We start from the raw sequence: 21,327 nt of genomic DNA, 5'->3' as shown, positions 1-21,327 counted from the left end.
CGTAAACCTGTCTGTCTGCACATTTTGAGCTAGAAGTGGAGCAAAGACTTGGAAATTAATGACGACTTGCTTGTACTATTCTAGTATTTCTTTTTCTTTTCCAGCGTATAAGTTGTAGTATTGAACCTTTGCTTTTTGAGTTTTCATTTTCAATCCCTCCAAAAAAAAAAAAAAAAAAAAAAAGTTTGCACTTTTCACGCGGGTCGACATTTGGAAAGCCCATTCTCATCTTGGACAGTTGATTTTGGGTTTTTCTCTGCGATTGAGGTGTGTACTTGCGCTGGGCATTTGTTTCGTCTGTACTAGTGGAGATGTATGACACGCGCGATTCCAAAGCCTCGTGGGCTTCTTTCTAACATTAAAATGTCGCCTGCATCTGCTGGATGCTGGTTGTCAATACAGCAACTAGTTATGTGAGTTCAGCACTTAACCAAAACGTGTGAAATTTGGGCCACGATGAGCTTGAGCCCATCAACAACACGTTATAAAGTCAGCACTGTTAGTTTATTGTTATTGTTATTAATGAACTTGTGTAAGCATTATAAATTCAAGTATAAAAATTAAAAATATTTTAACATATTCATTAACAGTATGTTTAGAAAATCAGTTTATTATTAGCTTTTCACAACCATACCAATTAAAAAAACTGACATGCATAGTTTTACATAATGCAACAATCTTTATTGAATATTACAACACATGCCAAAATTTTGATAGATATTCTTTGTGATAATTAAGATTTTCACGATGACGGTAAATCTATAACTATGACATGATGAATTAAGTTGACGGAAGGGTTAGGACTTGTATATTTTTTTAATTAGTTGGAGACTTAAAACTTATCAGTTAATAGTTGAAGGGTTAAAAATTGAATCTTGTAATAGTTTGAGAACCATTGGAGCATTTTGCCTGTCTCATCAGTCCGGTACTCTCTATTAGGCATAACGAGTCAAGCTGACTGAAGAGTTCTAATTATATTTTTTAATTAGTTGAAAATTAAAACTTATTAATTAATAATTGAAAGGCCAAAAGTTGAATTTTATGATAGTTTAAGGGCCACCGAGGCATTTTTTCCTAATTAGAATTAGTACTTTATTAATTAGAATTTTTGTAACAAGTGCCTTAAACATATAAACGACACCTAATCTTCAAATGCAGCTGAACACCAAAATCTTCCATCCACACTTTACATGCAAACAAAAAGTTTCAAAACATCTGCAAAATTTGTTTCAAAGTTAGACATTGTATAAGCACAGCTTGATCAAAAAGTTTTGAATATTAATCGAAGTTAGAGAAAACAAATGAATAAAATGACGGGTGACATGCTTGTTTCAGTTGTTAACAATTCGATGATAGTAGGAAAAGAATTAGTGATTCAATTTAAAATCAAAGAAGTCAGCTTAAACTAGGTAGGATTATTAGCTATTAGCGATCGAAACCATAACACCGTGAAATATTAATCGAACTCAGCTAGAAATATTATTTATAACCGCAAAGTCTGCTCCAAATTTCAACACTGTGAAGAGCTTTTTTTTTTTTTTTTTTTTTGAAAAACACTGTGAAGAGCTTGATGCGAGAAAGCTTCGAGTATTAACGCAAGGTAGAGGAAACAAATGAACAGATTAATCTGTAAACACTTTTTCAAATAGTAAATCAATGAGAGTAACAAATTACAAATTCAACTTGAAACAAAAAAAAAAAAAAAGGCTTTGAAGGCTTTTCAAAATTACTTTAGTTGGAAAGAAAAGGCAAAAGAAAAGAAAAACCTCTGCAATGAAACTATAAAAATTTTGGTGCAGACCCTTGAATAAAAGACTGAAATCGCAGACTGGTTTGAAGAAAAGATGAAAATATTGGCCGAAAGCTTAGAGCCCCGGAGCGCAAATGTCGTCCAAGCTTCACAATGCTATCAAACAGTTTACCCCGGCAAGCTCAAAATCAGATCGACAGATCGCCAAAGCTATATCCGTAGCACTGATTTCTTCCACGAAAGATCCCCTACGTCTCGAACCCACTTGCAATTCTGATCTGAATCCCCAAATTATCCACCTCGTCCTCTCCAACCCTCGAGTACCCGCCCAAAATTGCTTCTGCTTCTTTAATTTCCTCAAAACGAACCCGTCAGTTGCTCCCCAGAAACCCAACATTGACGCCCATATCACATTAGCCCTGCGCTTATTCAAAGCAAGGAAGTTCCGTGAAGCCAAGTCTGTATTGAACGCTGTTGCCTCGGATGACAACCTCAGAAGCTCAATTTCAGAAATAGCATCTTCAGCGGGCAAAAATTCTTCGGAACCCAGAATCGTAGGGAAGTTGTTTGATATGCTATTTAGGGTGTATGCTGATAATAAGAGGTTTAAGGAGGGTTTAGAGGTTTTCGAACACATGTTGAGTAGTGGTTTCGAGATTGATGAGAGATCGTGCTTGGTTTACTTAATTGCACTCAAGAAATTTGATCAGTTCGAGTCATTGTTTGCGTTTTTTAACAGAATGGTGGAGGCCAATGTAAAAATCACCGTTTATTCGGTCACAACGGTGATTGGCGGTCTATGCAAAAGAAGAGAGGTTGATAAGGCGAGAATATTACTGGATGAAATGGTTGCCAAAGGGATTAAGCCTAATGAATTTACTTATAATACTTTGATAGATGCTTATATAAGAATACAGGATTTTGATGGAGTTCAAGAGATTTTGAGCGCAATGAAGAAGGATGGAGTTGGGTTTAATGTGACAACTTACACGCTTTTGATTCATGGGCGTTGTATCTCTGGGAGGGTTGCAGAGGCACAGAAGCTGTTTGAGGAACTGCACGAGAAGGGGGGATTGACGCCTGATGTCCATGTGTACACCGTAATGATCAATGGGTACTGTAAGTTGGGGAATGTCAAGCAGGCGTTTGTGTTGTTTGATTCATTGGTGGAGAGAGGCCTCGTCCCAAATGTTCACACCTATGGGGCCTTAATAGAGGGGGTCTGTGGAGCAGGTCAGATGGGGGCAGCAGAAATTTTACTCAAGGAGATGCAAAGCAAGGGGATTGATCTGAACAGGGTGATATTTAATACGTTGATGGATGGTTATTGCAAGCAAGGGATGGTAGGTGAAGCACGGAGACTTCAAGCTATCATGGAGGGGAAGGGACTTGAGGCGGATGTGTATGTGTACAATATAATAGCCACTGGGTTGTGTAAAGCAAAGCAATATGACGAAGCAAAGAAGGTTCTGTTCTCAATGATGGATAAAGGTGTGGTACCAAACACGGTCACGTACACTACTTTGATCGATATTTACAGCAAGGAAGGAAACTTGGTTGAAGCAAAAAGGATTTTTCGAGAGATGTTGAACAGGGGAGAGAAACCCAATGAAGTAACATACAATGCCCTGATAGATGGCTATTGTAAGAAAGGAAATGTGAAAGAAGCTTATCAGATGAGATCGGAGATGCAAGTCAAAGGCCTCACACCTGACGTTTATACTTACACTTCTCTTGTACATGGCGAGTGCATGCATGGAAAGATAGATAGCGCTGTGGAATTGTTTAATGAAATGCACGGTGGGCTCTTAGCGCCAAATGTTGTAACTTATACGGCGCTTATTTCAGGCCTGTCAAAAGAGGGAAGATCAGATGAAGCTTTTAGATTGTATGATGAGATGACAGAGGCAGGTCTTACACCTGATGACACTGTATACTCTTCGCTTGTGGGAAGTCTTCATGGTTCTAAATCCTAGCCTGGAATGCATAACATGGATGAGTTTTATTTATCAGACGTTGACTGCCTTAATCTGGGAGCAAAGAAGAATTTTTGGGTCCACATGCAGACCGCTTCATATTTTGCATATGCTATGGATGTATTCGATTTTTGGCAGCAGCTAATAAGGCTGAAAGACGTGTAGTTAATTTTCATACCGGCTAAGGGACAACCTAAAACCGGCTGAAAATCTTGGCTCATTTTGTTTGGGCATGTTTTTACAGCACATGTTTTTGAAATATATTAAACACGTGTTCAAATCTCCATTTTGTCTAACAGACAACCTCTATAAATAAAACGCCATAGCGGTATTTTTCTAAGAACAGCCCAAAAAACAACTCTCTCTTGGAAAAGTCCTTTTTTTGGTATTGACTCGGTACTTTTCTCCTGTTGCGGGTGCCTGTTGAAATGCTATCTTTTCTCCTGCATTTATTCTACTGCTTCACAATCACTTGGAAACATATAGAGGGAGCAGTGAAATGGCACAGAGAAATTTTTTTTTTTTTTTTTTTGTAAAAAGGAAAGAAGAAGTAGAAAAGAAGGGGATTGGTCTTTTCATTTTATTTAAAAAAAAAAAAAAATCACTGATAGTTGCATGTACGCATTGTATTTAGCTGCGGCCAACACCAATAGCCTAAGAGCTTACTCACTTTTCTTCACTTTACAACAAATTTTAACTAGAGAATTTGAACATAGCGTAATCTAAAGAAGCATATCTGCATACGCATTTAACCCTTGACTATTAAGACACTGCTTGAGCTTGTACAGTGCTCGAGTTTCTAGCTGCCGAACTCTCTCTTTAGACAATCCAAAAACTGCACCAATTTCAGATAGTGATTTCTGTTTGCCATCTTCAATGCCAAATCTAAGCCTGATGATTTTTCTCTCTTTTGGATTTAGAATGCGAAGTAGATTCCGAATATGGATCCTCATAAGTTGCTTTGACACACTCAAGTCTGAGGCCTCAATTGCTGTGTCAGCAGTGACTTCCTGTTACAAGAACAACAATAACCACCACAGAGCCTAGCTGCAAAACTTTTCACCCTGATTGACCCACATAATTGAATACTAGAAAGTTGGATGATTACATGCACTAACATGACTGGCAAACGGATATATGCAAATATGATTCAAAAGATCTGCAGTATTAGTTTTAAATGATTGTCCAAGGATATTATGGATTTCTAGAATTCATAATCACATTATCTATGCTTTTGAAAGGTTAATGCACATGTTACTAATTGATCATCACTGCACTTTAGCCTTGTCAAGTCACAAGAAAGCTTATTATCTTCCTTTTGCAAAGTCAATAAATAATCAGGATTATAAGAATAACCATTTTCATGTTAAGAAGTATGAACTGGACTTGATTCAGTCTAATTATATTATTGCAACATTTAGGAAGTGACTATGGTTTCCCGTCTTTCCTTGAACAATTCCCCACTAGACATTCAATAGTTCAGACAAAGCAGATATTACATTAAACAGTTACCAGGGTAGAATCTTAATGTAGATGGATGTGCAAACCAAAGAGCACAGAAAGCCAGATGAAGCAAGGTAAATACTGTACAGCACCAGGATTGATTTTAGCATGTTGTGGGCAAGTTACATGCTGAACTTGTAGCTGCAGGCCTACAACAAGTAAAAATGAAAAAGCTGAAGATAAGGGTCACCTGGAAAGTTGTATCTTGATCCATCCACACAGGCTGTTGCATAGACAGTGGCATTCTTGCAGTAAACAGCAATTTTTCCAACTTCTCAACTGTAATTCCAGCACATGATGCAATCTCTTCTTTTGTAGGACTATGAATACCTTGTTGAATGCAAAGTTTCTTTGCTTCCTTTACCTTCGAAAGAAGGCCATACACATTGTCCTGCAAGATCAATCCTAATGGGTTGATTGTTGGCAAATGAAGATTGTACAAATATTTTGATTAGTCCCCTAATTGACGTCCAGAAGAGGGATCTTAAGTAAAAATGTATAAAAGATCAGAAATTAATCGCCACACAACCAAACTTTGTTGATTTGAAAGGATCATTAATGTAGGGCATTACTGGCAAACGGATTGTCCTAGAATGCTGAAAAATGGCCTTCCTAATAGCTTGCCTTATCCACCAATAGGCATAAGTTGCAAATCGGCAACCTACTTGGGGTTTAAATTTCTCAATACTCCTCATGAGACCCATGCTACCCTCCTGCAAAAGAAGTCATTTATGTCAGCTAGGAAACAAACACCTTGTCCTCGTTTTCATGTGATAATGATTATGAGTTATGTCTCCTTCATTCAGTCAACATAGCTTTTGAGGTGCCATTGGGCCAATTGACCACCTTTTGATGGAAATAAGCCTAGTGATGGCTTGAAATTACCAATTTGGTTCACCTGCAATAGATCCTGAAGGCTGAGACCACGTCCCATGTACTGTCTGGCAATATGAACCACCATGCGGTGATTGGCATATATCAGTTTCTCGCGGCTCCTATTACCAGAGTGAAGTTGTGTCTGCAAGGCTCGACAACTTAGACCAGCAGCTTCTGCCCATTCAACCAAAGTTGGTTCACGATTAAATTGACTCTGAAGCCTACTCTTTACTTCCTCTTGTTTCATCCAATCCTGAAACAAAGATCCACAACAATTAGAGTTAATTGCAATTGTTAGACATTGAAAGGAATCAAGATGATCCTTGACAATAACCTGTATCTTCCCAATCAATTCAGATTCTTCATCTACAGTCAAAAGTTTTGTTTCAGGACCAGACAAGAAAACCCGTAGAGGATCAATGAGATCAAAAGCTTTTCTCTGTAGATTTGGCCTTACAGGAGGTCTGGTGTCCTCAACCTCAACTTTTGGCTTTGGCACCCTCCTTTTTTTGGGTTGTCTCTGCAGAAGACGTGTTGAGTGTACTGTTTTTTTCTCCAGCGGAATGTCAGTCAAAGCATAAAGCAAACTGAAAAATGAGTAAGACACGAATCTTATGACCCATAACAGATAAAGTGTCCAGGAATTCAATGTAGTTAAAAGAAACTGACCTCGGACTCAGAGTGTCATCTACACTAGCTCCAAATAATTTGGAATTTTCAGCTAATAAGGCTGCTTCTCTTGATGCAGACAAAGCATTTTTGGCAAGGGCAACTACATTTTCTGCTTCAACATCAGTAAAATCGTCGGGTATACTAGGAACAGACTGCCGTGTGTCTAAGGATTGAAATCTGCCAATACCACCTTAAAACAATTTAAAAATCTGGGAAAACAAGTGGCAAAAATCCAGTACCAAAACTTCAACTCTTCAATCTTACAAGTACCACAAGCCGGGCAACTGAAGTAATTTTACATGAGAATTGCTTTTAAGATGATCGGGATCATCAGTGTCACTCCCTTGATTTGCAGATGGTGCAGCATCAATAAGCCTCCTATCTAGTGTTGCCTTAAACAAAAAGCAAAAGGCCCAAATAAAAGATGTAGCACTTAATCTTGTATAAATGAGACTCAGGTAACATAACATTTATGGAGCACAGTTCAGATCCTCAAACTCCTCACCAAAGACAAAAAGACAGTGATATGAATTAATAACATAAAGTTCTCATCTGATGCTTAAGATGTAGCTGGGAATTCCCACAACGCTCACCTGAGACATTCTATCGTACTTCATCAGGCGAAGCGATGGCCCGCTTTCCTCATGTTGCTCTGAAATATGAGTTGAGGTAGCAAAATAACAAGCTACAGTAACAGCTGGCATGCGGGTGAGCAGAGGAGCTACTTTTTCCCGAAGCACTGAGACTGCAAAATTGACCAGGATAAGATTCTCTCAGGAAGACCATAATATGTTAACGTGCAGATGCTCCTTGGACACTCTTCAATAAGCTCAACAATCCTTCAGGCCTTAACCATGTAGCATTGTAGTAACATAAACCAAAGGTGAAGTGATGCGTGCTTACATCTACTCATAAAAAACTACCCAAACTTAAAGGAAAATCCTGATGTTAAAAATGAGACCTTATTACTTCATGAAGAAAAAATCTCCGAAAGTGCTTTTCAGTATTTATCATCGTTCCAAGGAGCCAGAGAGATGCATAATGGATCTATTCATTTCCAAAAAAAAAAAAAAAGGGTGAACTATAACGTCAAGTCATACTCATTTGACTTATAAATGGAATCGTGTAACAGATTAGAATGCAGCATATTCACCAAGGTTCCTGTTTGATTCGAGCTAAAATTGGAGTCAAAGACATAAAGTCCGTTTCAGGCAGCATATCACATAAGCTCTAACCATTCTCGATAACATTGTAATAAACGTCTGATGACACATAATCATCGGCATTTCTACGATTTCCAGAAGTTTCAACGCAGTTCCTCTTGGTACATTGAATTGGCAAAATATCAATGCTACAAACTCTACTTAATAAATTTATAGCTAACACAACAGCCCTTCAAAGTAAACACGGTGATGCACACTAGAGATTGAAGAGAGAAACAAATTTTACGCAGTGGAGTAATAATGAACAAGAAACTGACCAGAAGAGGAAGTTGAAGAAGAAGACGGGAAATTCTTGAGGTGGGTTCTTGAAGAAAATGTTGGAGGTGAAGAAAGGAAGTTCCTTGCTGCCTCCATTGTTGATATTCACACACACAAATATACATACATCTATTGTGCATATATAATCATGCCATGTTCTGCTTCAACTCAGAAGAGCGACTGAGTGTTGTATTATGAGAGTGCGCTGTCGAAGATAAGGTCATATCCAAAAGAACATCAGAGAATTGAAGATAAAACATGAGAGAGTTTCCAGCAGAGTTGAGGCGGTGGGGTTTTAGGCTGTTATTTATTTACCTCAAAATTGGTGGAAAAAAAACAATATCCCATCCCAAAGGATATTGAATAGTAGTAAACTTTAATCTGGACTGGCTTAAGCCTGAAACAGCCCTCATTTAGAGGTTACGACCGACTAGAACAGAGTGGAGGCCCGGATATCAGTGGATAATGGGCTGAATCAATAACTGACTTGGCAGTTGGCAATGGAACGCCCCCGGCCCCGCCCCCGCAAAAAAAAAAAAAAAAAAAAAAAGATGCTCTCGCCACGCTGCTGACAATGGGCTAACTTGATTAAAAACCAACTCCATAGTCTCGTCCTTGTGGCCCAGACAAAATTTCTTTCAAAATAGGCATTGTATTTTTATGGGCTGAGCCTCAGTCAAATCCCGATCCTGAAACATTTTGCATAATTTTGTTCTTAATAAACAAAATTATATATGCTGTCTAACTTTGTTAATATGAATTTGATTGAACGTGCTGGATTTCACGTGCAACGTAGAAGTTCAATAATTCCCATAGCAATAGTGATTCATACATGAGTTTTGTTCATTCAGAACAATAATAGTGATTATTTATGCCCCTCAGACATGAAATATAATGCTTTGACGTGCCTTAACAAAAGGTTTCACCTTCGATGATAAAATCAATTACTACTATTTCCCCAGTGCATTCATTGTAAAACTCTTTTCTTGCACATTGTGGAAAGAAAAAAATAAATCATTACTTACCATAGCATTGCGCGTACATCCTAATTTTCATTTAAACTACTACTTTACTAAACAAAACAAAGGGGTACCTAAAAATGATTGTTGTTTGACCCCTAGTTGACTAGCCAACGCACGCACTCGTGAGTAGGGTTGTAATCGAACCGAGTTGCTCGCGAGCAGTTCAGTCAAAAGCTTGACTCGAAGTCGGTCAAACCGAGTTCGAGTCGAGCTCGAGCAGCTTGATAAGGCTATCGAGTCGAGCTCGAGCATCCAGAAGAAATGCTCGGAGGCTCGACAAGGCTTATCGAGTATATTAATTTTAATTATTTAATATATTATTATTAAAATTATATACATTATTTAATATATAAAATTACCATTATACCCAAAAAAATTGTCAAATTTACGAAATGTTTCAAATTATATAAAAATTTTAAAAGGGCAATAATGACTTTTCACTCAAAAATTATAAAAAAAATGGAATTTAATAACTCGAGCTCGATAAGGCTCGAATGCTCGAATAGACTCGAGCCCATGCGAGTCGAGCTCGAGTACTGAGAGCAAGTTTCGAGCTCGAGCTCGAGCTCCAATAATACTACTCGCTCGAGCTCGAGCACCCCTATCTCTATGTCGAGTCGAGCTCGAGTATGGCAATACTCGGGCTCGGTTCGACTGGATTACAACCCTACTCGTGAACATTAGATGGTTCACTGCGTATTTTGTTAGAACTTTCTAATTTTTGAGATGGAACTTTTTTTTTTTTTTTGACAATGATAGATGTCCTATAACCTAATCTAGCCTAAAGGAATAAGAGAAAATGGTCAACTAAAACCAGCCATATAATATGGCAAATTTAAAAGAGACAGAGATTGAACCCTGACCTTCAACGTCACTAAAGATGGTGTGGCTAATTTTTGGGATGGAATGGAATTGAATTTGGGGATGCAGGCTCATATGGTCAATGCTGAGTAGATGATGTCTTGAAGGAGTATCTATCTATCTGTCTGTCTGTACTTGGAAACAACAGAAGGTAAAGATTGGGTTTCCAACAATGAACAAACAGCAGTCATGATCCTGTGTGCCGGAGGAGAAGGAAAAAATATTATTTATATACTTTATTTTACTTGTATTATAAACGCATTTTTAATTATCTTTTTGAACGGTATATATCTCATTAAAAATATGTTTTTTAATTTAAAAAAAATAATTATTCAAATAATCTTCTATCCATGCAAAGGAAAAAGAAAAAAGAAAAAAGAAATATTGCCGTTACTAATGAATCCAATAATAATAATTGCCTCCCTCACCTCACCAGGCACGAGGAGAGATCACACAAATCCCACTGGAAATTTGATACACTTTTAATGTAATGTAATGTAAATGTAATGTGTGGGAGTCAGCATACAAATGCCAAAGAGAGGGAAGTGAAGAACTGAAGTGAGTGTGAGTGAGTAGGACGGACCCTGGATTGACTGCAAAATGACAATTAATTCAATGATGGGTGACTGAGAGAGTCCGTGGGCCCCCCAGAAGGCGACACGATATCCAAGAGCAGGACAGAGATGTCCGGCAGAAAGCAAACCTACCCCACAAACCAAAATCCCTCACAACTCTCTCATCAGACGTACGCTTCAATTTACTCTTCCCGCAGTACATTATCCACTGTCCACACTTTTTAGTTTTTTTTTTTACTTTCCCCCGCCCCACCCAGCCCCAGGGCCCCCCCTCCGCCTTCCCCTTCTCCGTCTCCTTCTACTAGTATAAAATCCCCTCCTTTCTCCTTCTCCTGCTTATAAAAATGCCTCTGGCTTTTCAGTAGTGGGGTCATCAGAATCCCTCTCAACTCAGCTTCATAGTACAACTCCTCCGCTCTCGCTCTTCAGCCCTAAGCCTTCTGTTTCTTCTTCTCTTTTTTCTAAGTAATTATTATTTTTATTTTATTAATCTCTTTTCTCTTCCTTTTTACGTATCTTTTCTCAACAGGGGCTCAGAGATGGTCCTCCATCCTCGCACCAACGGCTCCCATTCCCAGGCTAAGGACAACGTCCCAGACCCTGACCTCTCTGCCACATCCCCCGACCTCCAACTTCTCTCTTCCGTAGCAGCCGCCGCCGCCGCCGACGACGACACCGCCAATGCCAGCAGCCTCTCCATCATCGAGCAGCAACAGCCTGAGCAGCCGGTGCCTCCCAAAAAGCCCAAGGACCGCCACACCAAGGTGAATGGCCGGGGCCGCCGCGTCCGGATGCCGGCCCTCTGCGCCGCCCGCATCTTCCAGCTGACCAGGGAGCTCGGCCATCGCTCCGACGGCGAGACCATCGAGTGGCTCCTACGCCAAGCAGAGCCTGCCGTCGTCGCTGCCACCGGTTCGGGCACTTTCCCCAAGACCATGGTCACCAGCGTCGGGAGTCTCCCAACGTCCCACCTGAGTGAGTCGACCTATGCGACGGTGACCAGGGTGCATCCATCCGCTGTGGTTATCCCCGGCATGGGGGGCTTTTTCGCGGTCCCGCCACCGCCCATGTGCAGGTTGGACCTGCGCCAGCCACCGCCGACGGAGTTAAGCGGTGGGATCAATGCGTACAGCCAGATGCCGTATACGGCGTTGCTGTTGGAGCCGTCCCCTAGGGGAGAGGAGCATGCTGAGTCATCTGCAAAAAATCGCGATGACTTTTGGCACCTCTGAAGCCTGATCTATGACATTTCCATATATGGACGTATATACCTACCCCCGTAGCAGCATATGCTTTCGCGGGGGGTGTGGGGGGGTTAGGGTTTAAGTTTGTGCTTCCTTCTTTTTCTTTCCCCCTGTCCCCTTGGGGGGGGGGGTGTGTTGGGTGTTACAGATATATATAAATATATGCATGGCTTTTTATTTAAAGTCTTCTTCCTTCGCAGCAGGAATGAATGATGATGCATCATGATGGTGAGGAAGATTACATTACTCTTCAAGTCTTTTAAATGAATAGAATTATATTAGTTTTCATTGCAGAAGATTAGTTGGATCATTACTATAATTGTTATCGTGATTTGGGTGAATAAGACTGATTAAAACTCCGGCAGCCATACCAGCATCCGGTGGCATTTTCTAATAAAATAAACCCAAACTCCCAAAGGAATGAGAGAAATGAAAAGAAATGGTCGACGGCGGCGGATGCCACTTTAGCTCAGGAAGGTGGGTGATGTCAAACATGACCCATGCTCGAAGAATAGAATGTACTCGAAACTTAACATCAATTTCTCCGAAAACCTGAATTTGAGTCAAGTGGTACCCACTCTATTCATGTGGTCCCCTACTCACTGCCACTTTCCTCTATAGGATGCTCCTGTCTTAATTAATCTCGGTTTGACCTTCATGATGATTAAATAATTAAATACATAATAATTTATACATTGCAAAGTTGCACTCCAGCTGCTACACCGGAACCGGCTACTGATGTACCTCAGGGGGCTTTGGGGCAGGCACCCTCGCGCATCGTGACCGTCTTTCAAAGGCTCGGGGTCATTATTTATTCGTTAAAAAATAAATGTAAGGTTCAAATCAGTGTACGCATTTCATTTTTTTTTTAACGTAATATATAAAGAACTCACAAAAATGTACTTTCTATATTTTTAACGCTACGTGTACGTGTAGAACCTGACAAACTGTTTGTGCTCGACTGATCCTACGCAAGGAAATTGTTTCCTGGTCCCAATCTCCGGCTCCCAAAGCTTCTCATCGCCACGCACGCCCATCATTTTGCCTGCATTTCTCCGCTGCTTGCGGTTTTCATCCAACAGCCACAGAGGGTTCTTCATCCTTAAACAAGACAGCATCGCAAATTCTGTACTTTTCCTGAGAATCCCCACTTATGCTTTCCTATTTCAGTAGTGTTACATTAAAAAGAGATGCAGTCTGGGCTGGGAAGTTGGTCATTTTGTGCAACTTTGAAGCTTTAGTCATTTATTATGCAACTTTGAACTTCTCTAAAGTAATAATCAATCAGTGATTCTGCCCATCAAAGTTTGCAATCTAATTGTGATGCCTTCCTTCTGCTCCTAACTGCAGATATCATCCAGCGACTTTAACTGCAACCGTTGTCCAAGTATATATAGATACACACACACACACACATCCACACAAAAGAAAAAAAATGTATAGCATACTCCTCACAAGTTGAAATGTTTCTCTCACATAAATCTTGATGATGCCCTATTATTTTTCATCGTTTACTATATCGAATTACACCGTAATCCAACTTTATTAAGCCCCAAACATGCTAGGATGGGAAAATTAGCATGCACCTCTTAGTCACAGGGTCAATGACGTAGACACCACATGATAGATTGAATGTGACCTATACCACACCGCAAACTATACTATACGATAACGCATAAACATACATATAAGTCAATCTTGCATCTGCGACTATATAACCATCCAGAGAGTTTCGCACTAACAAATATGCGTATATCTGGTACTGTCCAACTCCTCTAGTGCTTGTTTCCAAACCACCGCCACTTCTTCTTCTTCTTAAAATCACTCAAAAGCAGATCTGCACAGAAAAGGGTGGGTAATATCACAGCTCGGGTTTTAGAAACGAACTAAACTTGCCCGTTGTAATTCATGGTTGATGCATGGTCACGCCAATAAAGAGACGAGATTAGAAGAATCACCTCCTTGGGGATAAATTGAGTTGTAGTGCACCTCCGACCAAAAACTGAGGCAAATTACTGCATAAGAAAAAATAAATTAAATACAATGACTTCAATAGCACCATATTATCATCACACTGCATGTAAAGTAACATTCGCTTACAAATTATCTAAACAAATACGAACCCAGTCCGAACTACTACTTACAAGCGTAAATAAATGAGCCCAAGATTACGACGATGAGCTTGCCCAGATATTCTACTAATTTATGGATAACGTTCAAATAAATTTGAAACCCTTAACTTAAACTTTGTCCTACGTCTATCAAAGAATATTTTGCCGTTCACAAATAATTGACAAAGGAACAAGTTCATGTGCATAAAATTTTGCTTGTGATCAATTTGCTAAAGAAATGAACTTCAGTGTGTAATCTCAAGCTCGGTTTATTGACTAATCCAATGAAACAAAGAAATCGCACGCTCCCATTAGGTAAAAAAGTCAGCTACAAAATGAAACTTATGGTAGATTTCTTAAGCAACATAGTCTTCATAAATGGTATTCCCGAGCTTCATCTTGCTTGACACTTTAGTCTCGTAACTTCCAACACAATACATCTGTACAAAAGCTGCAACTCGTCTTACCATTTGTAACACTAGCTAACTGAAATATATTATCAAAAGAAGAGGAATCTAAATCTATTCCAGAAAAATGGGCAAGCAAAAAGAAATGACCAATAATGCACCATGGATCCCTCAGCAGTAAACTAGTCCAACACATTTAGCGTGACATATTCGAGTGAAAGATCAATAACTAATGGGAACTGATCCATAAATAAATAAATAATTAGGCACCAAGTCCTAGGTCATGAGGAAAAGCATTACATTACAGTCCCACCCGTGCAGGAACTAGGAAGGATAAGGTATATGCAGCCTTAGCCAGGGTAGCTATTTTCTTGTATGTATGACATAAAGAACAACCATAACTTGCCTCTTTTCGACTTCTGAACCTTCGGAAGAATCTCAATGTAACAAGTGCCTCTAAATGAAGTAACGACAAAAATCTTCATGCCATACTGCCAGAAGAAAAGGACAAAAATAGAGCAGTTCAAACTTTAATAATCCTTTCACAAGCAATGATATCTATGAAACAGATGTTCTTTAACTGAACGTATTAAGATTATACAATACTGGCAGAAAGATTATCTACAGAATCAATTGAGATGCTAATCAGTTTCCCTTGAAAACCAAGCTCAACGCATAAAAATGAAAAGTGCATCACAATTAGGTGCCCAAAATCAAAATGCCGAGAAAACACAAGAAAAAAACACCATCCTACGGAAATGCAATTCTTGAAGAAAACATTTTGAAACAGATGGAATTATCACTAGCACACTCAAACTTTGTCCCAAAAAGGCATTCGGAAGCCACAACAAACTCAACAAATTAGCTTATCTCTCAAGCTTGCATGTTCAAAGGACAAAACCAGGTTCCGATCAATAATGGTAAAAAAACAAGCAGGAAGGAATCCCTACACAAAGAGAATGGAAAACGATAAAATTACCATATGTGCAGCTGCTTGCAATGTAACATGATCACCCCACTCACCATTCCTGGTTTGGTCAAAATCAAAGGGTAAAAATAAGTGATTCCAACTTGAAAGTTCCTAAGACAATAAAAGAAACTGCAAGGACATTGAAATATACTTGGACATCCTGTTTATATATTCACTATACTCCATAGGAACATATCCCTCGTACATCTCCGGGTGAGCTTGAAGCTGATGATAACATCATTGCAAGAAATGAAATTAGGTATAGACACTGTAATACGTAATTCTCAAGCAAAACATAAGATCTTTCTAGAAATATATAAATATCCGGGACAACCACCTGACTGACAACTTGCTGCCGGACAGATTCATGGTGTTCTGGGGTACGATAAACTTGATCTGATAAAGCCCGAAACTGTGGTAAAAAGAGAAAGTAAAATTAATAGACACCATAAAGAGAAAAGAAGAAAAAGAAGTAGAATTCCATGAACAGTAAAGTTCCTGTATTGAATTCAAGATATTTATCTTTTCCTGTAAACCACAATGACCAACCATATATGAGCAAAAGAAGAGGCTTACAAAAATAAACAGGTCAATAAACAAAAGAAGGTTACAACATCGAGAAGACAGAGCTCAAGAATAGGAAATAATTGCATGCAATATTAAATTTCATAAAACAAATATATAGGCATGCATTTTGTTTTGAGGATACTGAATGTACCTTATTTAACTCATGCATGAAAAGCAAAGTAGCAACAAAAACTAAACAGAACCGCTGTAGATGCATGTCATACCTGGTACTTCTAGTGACGTTCCAGGTTCTTGTATACATATACAAGCAAAGTAACAACATAAAACTAAAGAGAATAGCCGTACATGCATGATCTAACCTGGTAACTCTAGTAACAGTCCAGGTGCTTGTACTTGTGGATTAGCAACCTTACCATGTACCACATGCGCAAGTAACTACACATATTCTATGCTGTATGGTGCAAAAATTTTATTTCATCAATCTAATATATAAAATAGCAAGAGGAAGACTAGAAAAAAGTTTCAAAACCAATATTGGTTGTAGTCCATGCTAAAAAAAAGAAGCATATCTTGTTTGCTTATCAGTATTGAGTTCTTAAGACATCTAAAGCAGGAGAGAAAGAATTACCAAACAAAAGGTGTGAAAAGCAGGGAGTATTTACAACCTATGATGCAAGCCTAAAGAGCCCAGTCAACTGATGGCATAACAGTCTTATGAAAGCAAAGCGGATAATTCTAGGAGTCCCATGCTAAGAACACAGATTAACTAAGATAACCTACTTCATTCAATGAACAACAATCCCCCACCCAACTTTAAATGGTATACTTATTAAGTTATTAGCTTGGGGTATTCACCATTTTGGTTGACATAATACACTCTACTGATTAGCAGGACCAAGCACGTAACACACTTATATTCTTATAATGTGGCATACAGCAAGATAAATATTCTTCTCTTTTTACTTCACTATAACATATATTAACCAAGTAGCATAACTCAGAAACAAACACACATTACAAACTGTTTTTGGTGAATAGGATGTATAATGAAACAGTAACTTCATACAGAGTATTAGCTTTGTTTTCTCAGCATAAAAAACAATATACATTGAACACTCAAGCTTCAGCCATCATAACTAACCTGACAGTTGCCATCTCCTTGAACTTTGTGCTCTACCAAATCATATAACTGCAATCTTAAACAAAAACATCATCCAACCTCAAACCTTTGTAACGTGTGTATCATATAGAAACAAACCTAATCATGAAAAATTTAGCATGCAGATTAAAAATTCTGATCCTAGAAATATTGACCATAGTGTTCCAATTCTTTCCTTAAGATGAGGGACATCCCAAAAATGGTAGAGAGCCAGTAGAATATATGCGGAACATGCCAACCAGCTTCCCTCTGTGAATATATGCTAAGTATTTTACCTTCAGTATATGATGGCTAGAAACCCAGAAAAAGGGACAGAGCGAGAAAAGAAATGTATGGTTACCTATCCAGCAGCCTTTGGTGATCAGAAGTTGCTTCATGAACTGAAGGAATGTCTCCATTAATTCTAGGAACATGCTGCATTAAAAACCAATTAAATACTCATGTATGCATCTAGCTAATTTTAGAAAGCTTAAGCCATCTTCAAGCACATGAATTTCCAAATCAATTAATTACCTGATGCCTACCTGACAATTCTAAAATAATACGTAACTTCGCATGTTTAAAGAAATCATAATCTTTTTGTAGATATGGGGTAACAGATAAGACAACTTTGTTAGGTTGCATATCATACCAATCTTCTCAAACAAAATTAAGCATCTCAAAATGAAGCTCAAGCAGAATAAGAATCCACAAAAAGGCTAAAGATAAGCCTCTAGGGTCTCCAGCTTATAATCTTTATTTAGATAGTTTCCAATATATGCATCATTTTAGTTTTACATCAAAAGGCTGGGGAATAGTGTCACTAAGTGAACACAAAAAAAAGTAAGCAATCAGCGAGAGGGGTTTAATGTATGAAAAGTTGACATAAGTCCAGCCAAAACATTGAACTAAGATGATAAATTAACATTAAAATCAAAACATTTGCACCTGAACGATTAAGAATGTATAGTGACACTCAACATCTCCTCAATCAAACTCTACAGCAGAGGAGTGCTTCTCATGTACTACAGAAAAGCTACAACCTCAGCACAACTAAAATTGTCACACCACACTTCCTGGTAGAATGGGTAAAAACATGGAGTCCCTTTTAAGGTAACTTTGAATCCAGGACCCAGCATCCAACCAGAACCCGTTAAAAGCATGCAATTCAACACAAAAAACTATCGCCTCCATATTAATTAAACGTTAGAGGAAAAAAGATGCTGCCCCTGAAGCCCCACAGAAAGAACTCAAAGCGTAGATGTAGAGAGATGATGTTTAAGTAAAAGAACTTTTGATTCAAATTAAAAACCAGGGTGGCATACCCTAATGTAAAAGGTAAACATAAGAAATCATATCCAGATTTGCGCTTCATACATTCATTGAACTTGAGAGATTATGAAAAATGTCATTGTACTTTATACAAGCAATACTTACAGGAACAGGAATCATTTGGTTTAGCCTCTTTCCGACCTCTCCATCAAGCTCAGACTCCTCTGTTATCTCCAAATCATAAGAATACATTTCCCTATCAAAAGATCCATCTTCAGGACCAGAATAGGAAGTTGAAGGTGCTGCATCATCCATATCTACTGGACCAAATCTATAACCTACAGTACATTGACGTACATAAGTTATCACATCAAAAACAGTACATATAGTATGCCAGTAGAGACAAAGACACGAAATCACATACCAGAATAGTAGGGCCTTGATGGACTGTGACAGTCTTCACTGGCAGTCGAGCCTTGATAGTATTCATGTATTATAGGCAAGGTTTCAGGAGAGTCTCCAACTGATAACCGTGTGAATTCATCTCCCAAGGCATGTCCAGTAGTATCATAATCACAGTCGCTCATATATTGTTCAGAAGAGATGTTTACATCATATGGATTGCTATTCCCGTAGTAATTGGAAGTGAAATTATGGTCTACATCAAAAATATTTAAACCCCATGGAGTATAATCTGATCCCGGTTCAGACATAATTGCTTCTTTTCTTCCAAACTCAAGAAATATCTGCTTTTAACGGACACTAGGCTCCAAGTAAGCTAGCCTTGCATATAACAACTTCTTGCCATAATACTTGAACAAACTTGGGTAAAGAAGCATGAGATGTTCATTCTAAAGATATCTTTATTGATCAAGGAAGCAAGAATGATCTGACAGACAACAGAAACATGCAAACATATAAACTTGTGCACACAGGACAAAAAAGTATATCAATATATCTGCGTATATGTAATACTACGACTAGCCTAAATAACCACTGATCCTACTCCAGCATCATTAAAAGATGAAATTTAACAACAATAGTTAGATGTCCATAATCATGTCAACAATTCCAAACCTAATGGAGAGTCGTCAGCAGATACAAAAATCCTCCTCATTCATAAAAGTACAGAAGGATGGTACTCACTAAGAGCTTAGTTTCCCAGGGATTTGACCCAACTCTCTTTCTTATGTTGACTGTCTTACTCATATTCAGCATAAAGGTTTAGAGGACAGAGAAAATAAAGGCACATACTAAAGAAAAGTTAATAAAATACAGCCATGCAAACATGACTTGGAATTAGAAAATGCAAAACAAGCCTAGTTGAACAGCTATTCTTTTCTATGTTTAAGCCAATCAATGGCATCCTACTAATTTTGCCAAGTCCCACTGTATGCCAGTTATAAAACAGTAGCTTGATGATGTATAAGTGTGATTGATTCAAGCTGGCATGTCTAACCAAGCTAACCAAGAAACAAACGCTAAGAGTAGCCACATTGCTTCCTTAATCAACATACTCATGCATTGTCAATCAGGAAATAAAGGGAAGAAGCTGGAACCACAAGTCCTTTGAAAAAGGGGGAAAAAAAGGAATCTTAATATCTTCAAGTTTTTCTTTTCACTCTTAATATTGTCCCTTAAAATTATGTCACCCAGTAGAACAATTTAATTCCCTTCTTCATGTTTCTGTTTCGTCTTGCATTCAATGGAAAAGGGAGAAGGAATCTCGTGCTTTGAAAAATCCATATACGCACGACAAAAGAACGAGAATAAAAACTAATAGAAGATCATGTAAGGATGAAAAAGGAAGGAGGAAGAATATAGACGCAATTAATACCATGTGTATCTATGACACTGGACATCTAGAGGCATGATAGCAAACAAGGAATTGGGAAAAAAAAAACCCCCCTAATGAATAGGATCAGAAATTAATAGGTAAATGATTGCGCGTGGGAGCTAAATCCTTCGAAATAACTACCAGGTGGATTGCACAAGTGATATCCACAAAATTAAACCAAAATTTATGACTTTGACTGATCAATAAAATGGATAGTTTTGAAAATTAAAAAGGTGATTATGAGAGATTACAACTTTATGAATAGAGAGGAAGAGGAGAGAAGATATAAGCAAGTGATACATACGAGTACACGCTAAAGACAAGCCTGAATTTTGAAATATAAAGAAAAAAGAAACAAGTATTTGTACTGCCAGATATTAGACTCAAACGAAGAAAAGATCAATCATCTGCATCCCATCCCGTGCATAGGATATATACATGCATACATGTATACATCTCCGAGCATCTAAATGTTTTCGGGTTCCCGCGATTAAAAGCTGTACAAACCGAACACTAGTGAATAATTCGATAACTTTAGCATCAAGTGATCCTAAACAAGATATAAGGATCGATCAGGAGAGTATAATTGCAACACTAACTACCAAGAAAACAATCTAACAAGCAATTTAACTGCAATCACAAGGAAAAAGAGTGATAGCGAGAGAGAGAGATCAATCCAAGGAAAAAAGAAGTGTGATCTCACCCTGAGCTTCAGACAGACAGCTGCCAATCAGCTGGATGGCAAGGGAGAAGAATGGAATGTCTAGTTGGGCGAGGGTGGGAGGACGGAGGAGGGAAACAGATGGCGAGTATGGGGAATTTGAAAGGGTTATATGTACGATTTTCGGGAGGTAATGGTAATGGAAGTGGTAGTGGCGGGCGTGTCAAATGAGGTGGCAAATTTGGAAGAATAAATTTGGTGTAGAAATTGAAATGGCTTTTGGCCTGCGCTGCTTGTCCTACTCAATGCCCATAGAGCCGTAGACACCAAGAAGAAAGCTTTGATTCGAGTAGCATTTGGGTGGTGGCCGTGGCTTTTGAGCGGAGCGAAACGTGCCGTTAGTTTTAAGCCGCCCTTTTCTTGAATCCTTATATTCTCGCTCT

General features: G+C 38.6%; 4 protein-coding genes across 6 annotated transcripts; 2 read left to right on the top strand and 2 right to left on the bottom strand.

Annotated features, from left to right (window-relative positions):
• The first annotated feature begins 1,731 nt into the window (after positions 1-1,731).
• LOC113696077 (uncharacterized) lies at positions 1,732-4,012 on the top strand. Its single transcript, XM_027215409.2, has one exon. The coding sequence runs from the start codon at positions 1,885-1,887 to the stop codon at positions 3,724-3,726; it is 1,842 nt and encodes a 613-aa protein (XP_027071210.2). The 5' UTR covers positions 1,732-1,884; the 3' UTR covers positions 3,727-4,012.
• Positions 4,013-4,277: 265 nt separating this feature from the next.
• On the bottom strand, positions 4,278-8,616 carry LOC140008291 (RNA polymerase sigma factor sigF, chloroplastic-like). Its single transcript, XM_072052169.1, has 9 exons — positions 8,258-8,616; positions 7,371-7,522; positions 7,042-7,169; positions 6,775-6,954; positions 6,440-6,692; positions 6,128-6,358; positions 5,802-5,942; positions 5,420-5,620; positions 4,278-4,736 (listed from the first exon to the last, which is right to left on the bottom strand). The coding sequence occupies exons 1-9, from the start codon at positions 8,352-8,354 to the stop codon at positions 4,449-4,451; spliced, it is 1,671 nt and encodes a 556-aa protein (XP_071908270.1). The 5' UTR covers positions 8,355-8,616; the 3' UTR covers positions 4,278-4,448.
• Positions 8,617-11,036: 2,420 nt separating this feature from the next.
• Positions 11,037-12,193, top strand: LOC113697537 (transcription factor TCP11). Its single transcript, XM_027217200.2, has 2 exons — positions 11,037-11,117; positions 11,246-12,193. Exon 2 carries the CDS (start codon positions 11,256-11,258, stop codon positions 11,946-11,948), a length of 693 nt encoding a protein of 230 aa, XP_027073001.2. The 5' UTR covers positions 11,037-11,117; positions 11,246-11,255; the 3' UTR covers positions 11,949-12,193.
• Positions 12,194-13,416: 1,223 nt separating this feature from the next.
• On the bottom strand, positions 13,417-21,274 carry LOC140008290 (OVARIAN TUMOR DOMAIN-containing deubiquitinating enzyme 12-like). Of its 3 annotated transcripts, XM_072052167.1 has the most exons (12): positions 20,927-21,274; positions 20,592-20,720; positions 18,811-19,275; positions 18,552-18,724; positions 17,476-17,549; positions 17,118-17,172; positions 15,786-15,860; positions 15,600-15,673; positions 15,458-15,506; positions 14,885-14,969; positions 13,919-13,975; positions 13,417-13,797 (listed from the first exon to the last, which is right to left on the bottom strand). In XM_072052167.1, exons 3-12 carry the CDS (start codon positions 19,097-19,099, stop codon positions 13,736-13,738), a joined length of 993 nt encoding a protein of 330 aa, XP_071908268.1. In that variant the 5' UTR covers positions 19,100-19,275; positions 20,592-20,720; positions 20,927-21,274; the 3' UTR covers positions 13,417-13,735. The 3 variants fall into 3 exon arrangements, with proteins under 3 accessions (XP_071908268.1, XP_071908266.1, XP_071908267.1); XM_072052165.1 differs by having other exon boundaries at positions 18,811-20,773; XM_072052166.1 differs by lacking the exon at positions 20,592-20,720.
• Positions 21,275-21,327: the final 53 nt, after the last annotated feature.

Source organism: Coffea arabica, chromosome 6c, assembly GCF_036785885.1.
Source record: "Coffea arabica cultivar ET-39 chromosome 6c, Coffea Arabica ET-39 HiFi, whole genome shotgun sequence".
In the NCBI taxonomy this organism is placed as follows: Eukaryota; Viridiplantae; Streptophyta; class Magnoliopsida; order Gentianales; family Rubiaceae; genus Coffea; species Coffea arabica.
The sequence above is the reverse complement of the archived record's forward strand: the minus strand, read 5'-3'. Positions and strand labels throughout refer to the sequence as shown.

Bases quoted from the DNA above. Each gene is read 5' to 3' on its own strand.
- LOC113696077 (XM_027215409.2), top strand. From the start codon at position 1,885: ATGTCGTCCAAGCTTCACAATGCTATCAAACAGTTTACCCCGGCAAGC.
- LOC140008291 (XM_072052169.1), bottom strand. From the start codon at position 8,354: ATGGAGGCAGCAAGGAACTTCCTTTCTTCACCTCCAACATTTTCTTCA. The intron at 7,170-7,370 runs GTGAGCGTTGTG...TTTTTGTTTAAG, and splicing joins AGTACGATAGAATGTCTCAG to GCAACACTAGATAGGAGGCT. The intron at 4,737-5,419 runs GTGACCCTTATC...TTCTTGTAACAG, and splicing joins ATCAAGATACAACTTTCCAG to GAAGTCACTGCTGACACAGC.
- LOC113697537 (XM_027217200.2), top strand. From the start codon at position 11,256: ATGGTCCTCCATCCTCGCACCAACGGCTCCCATTCCCAGGCTAAGGAC.
- LOC140008290 (XM_072052165.1), bottom strand. From the start codon at position 19,099: ATGTCTGAACCGGGATCAGATTATACTCCATGGGGTTTAAATATTTTT. The intron at 15,507-15,599 runs GTATATTTCAAT...TGACCAAACCAG, and splicing joins TATATAAACAGGATGTCCAA to GAATGGTGAGTGGGGTGATC. The intron at 13,976-14,884 runs GCAAGTTATGGT...TTTCTTATGCAG, and splicing joins GGTTCAGAAGTCGAAAAGAG to TAATTTGCCTCAGTTTTTGG.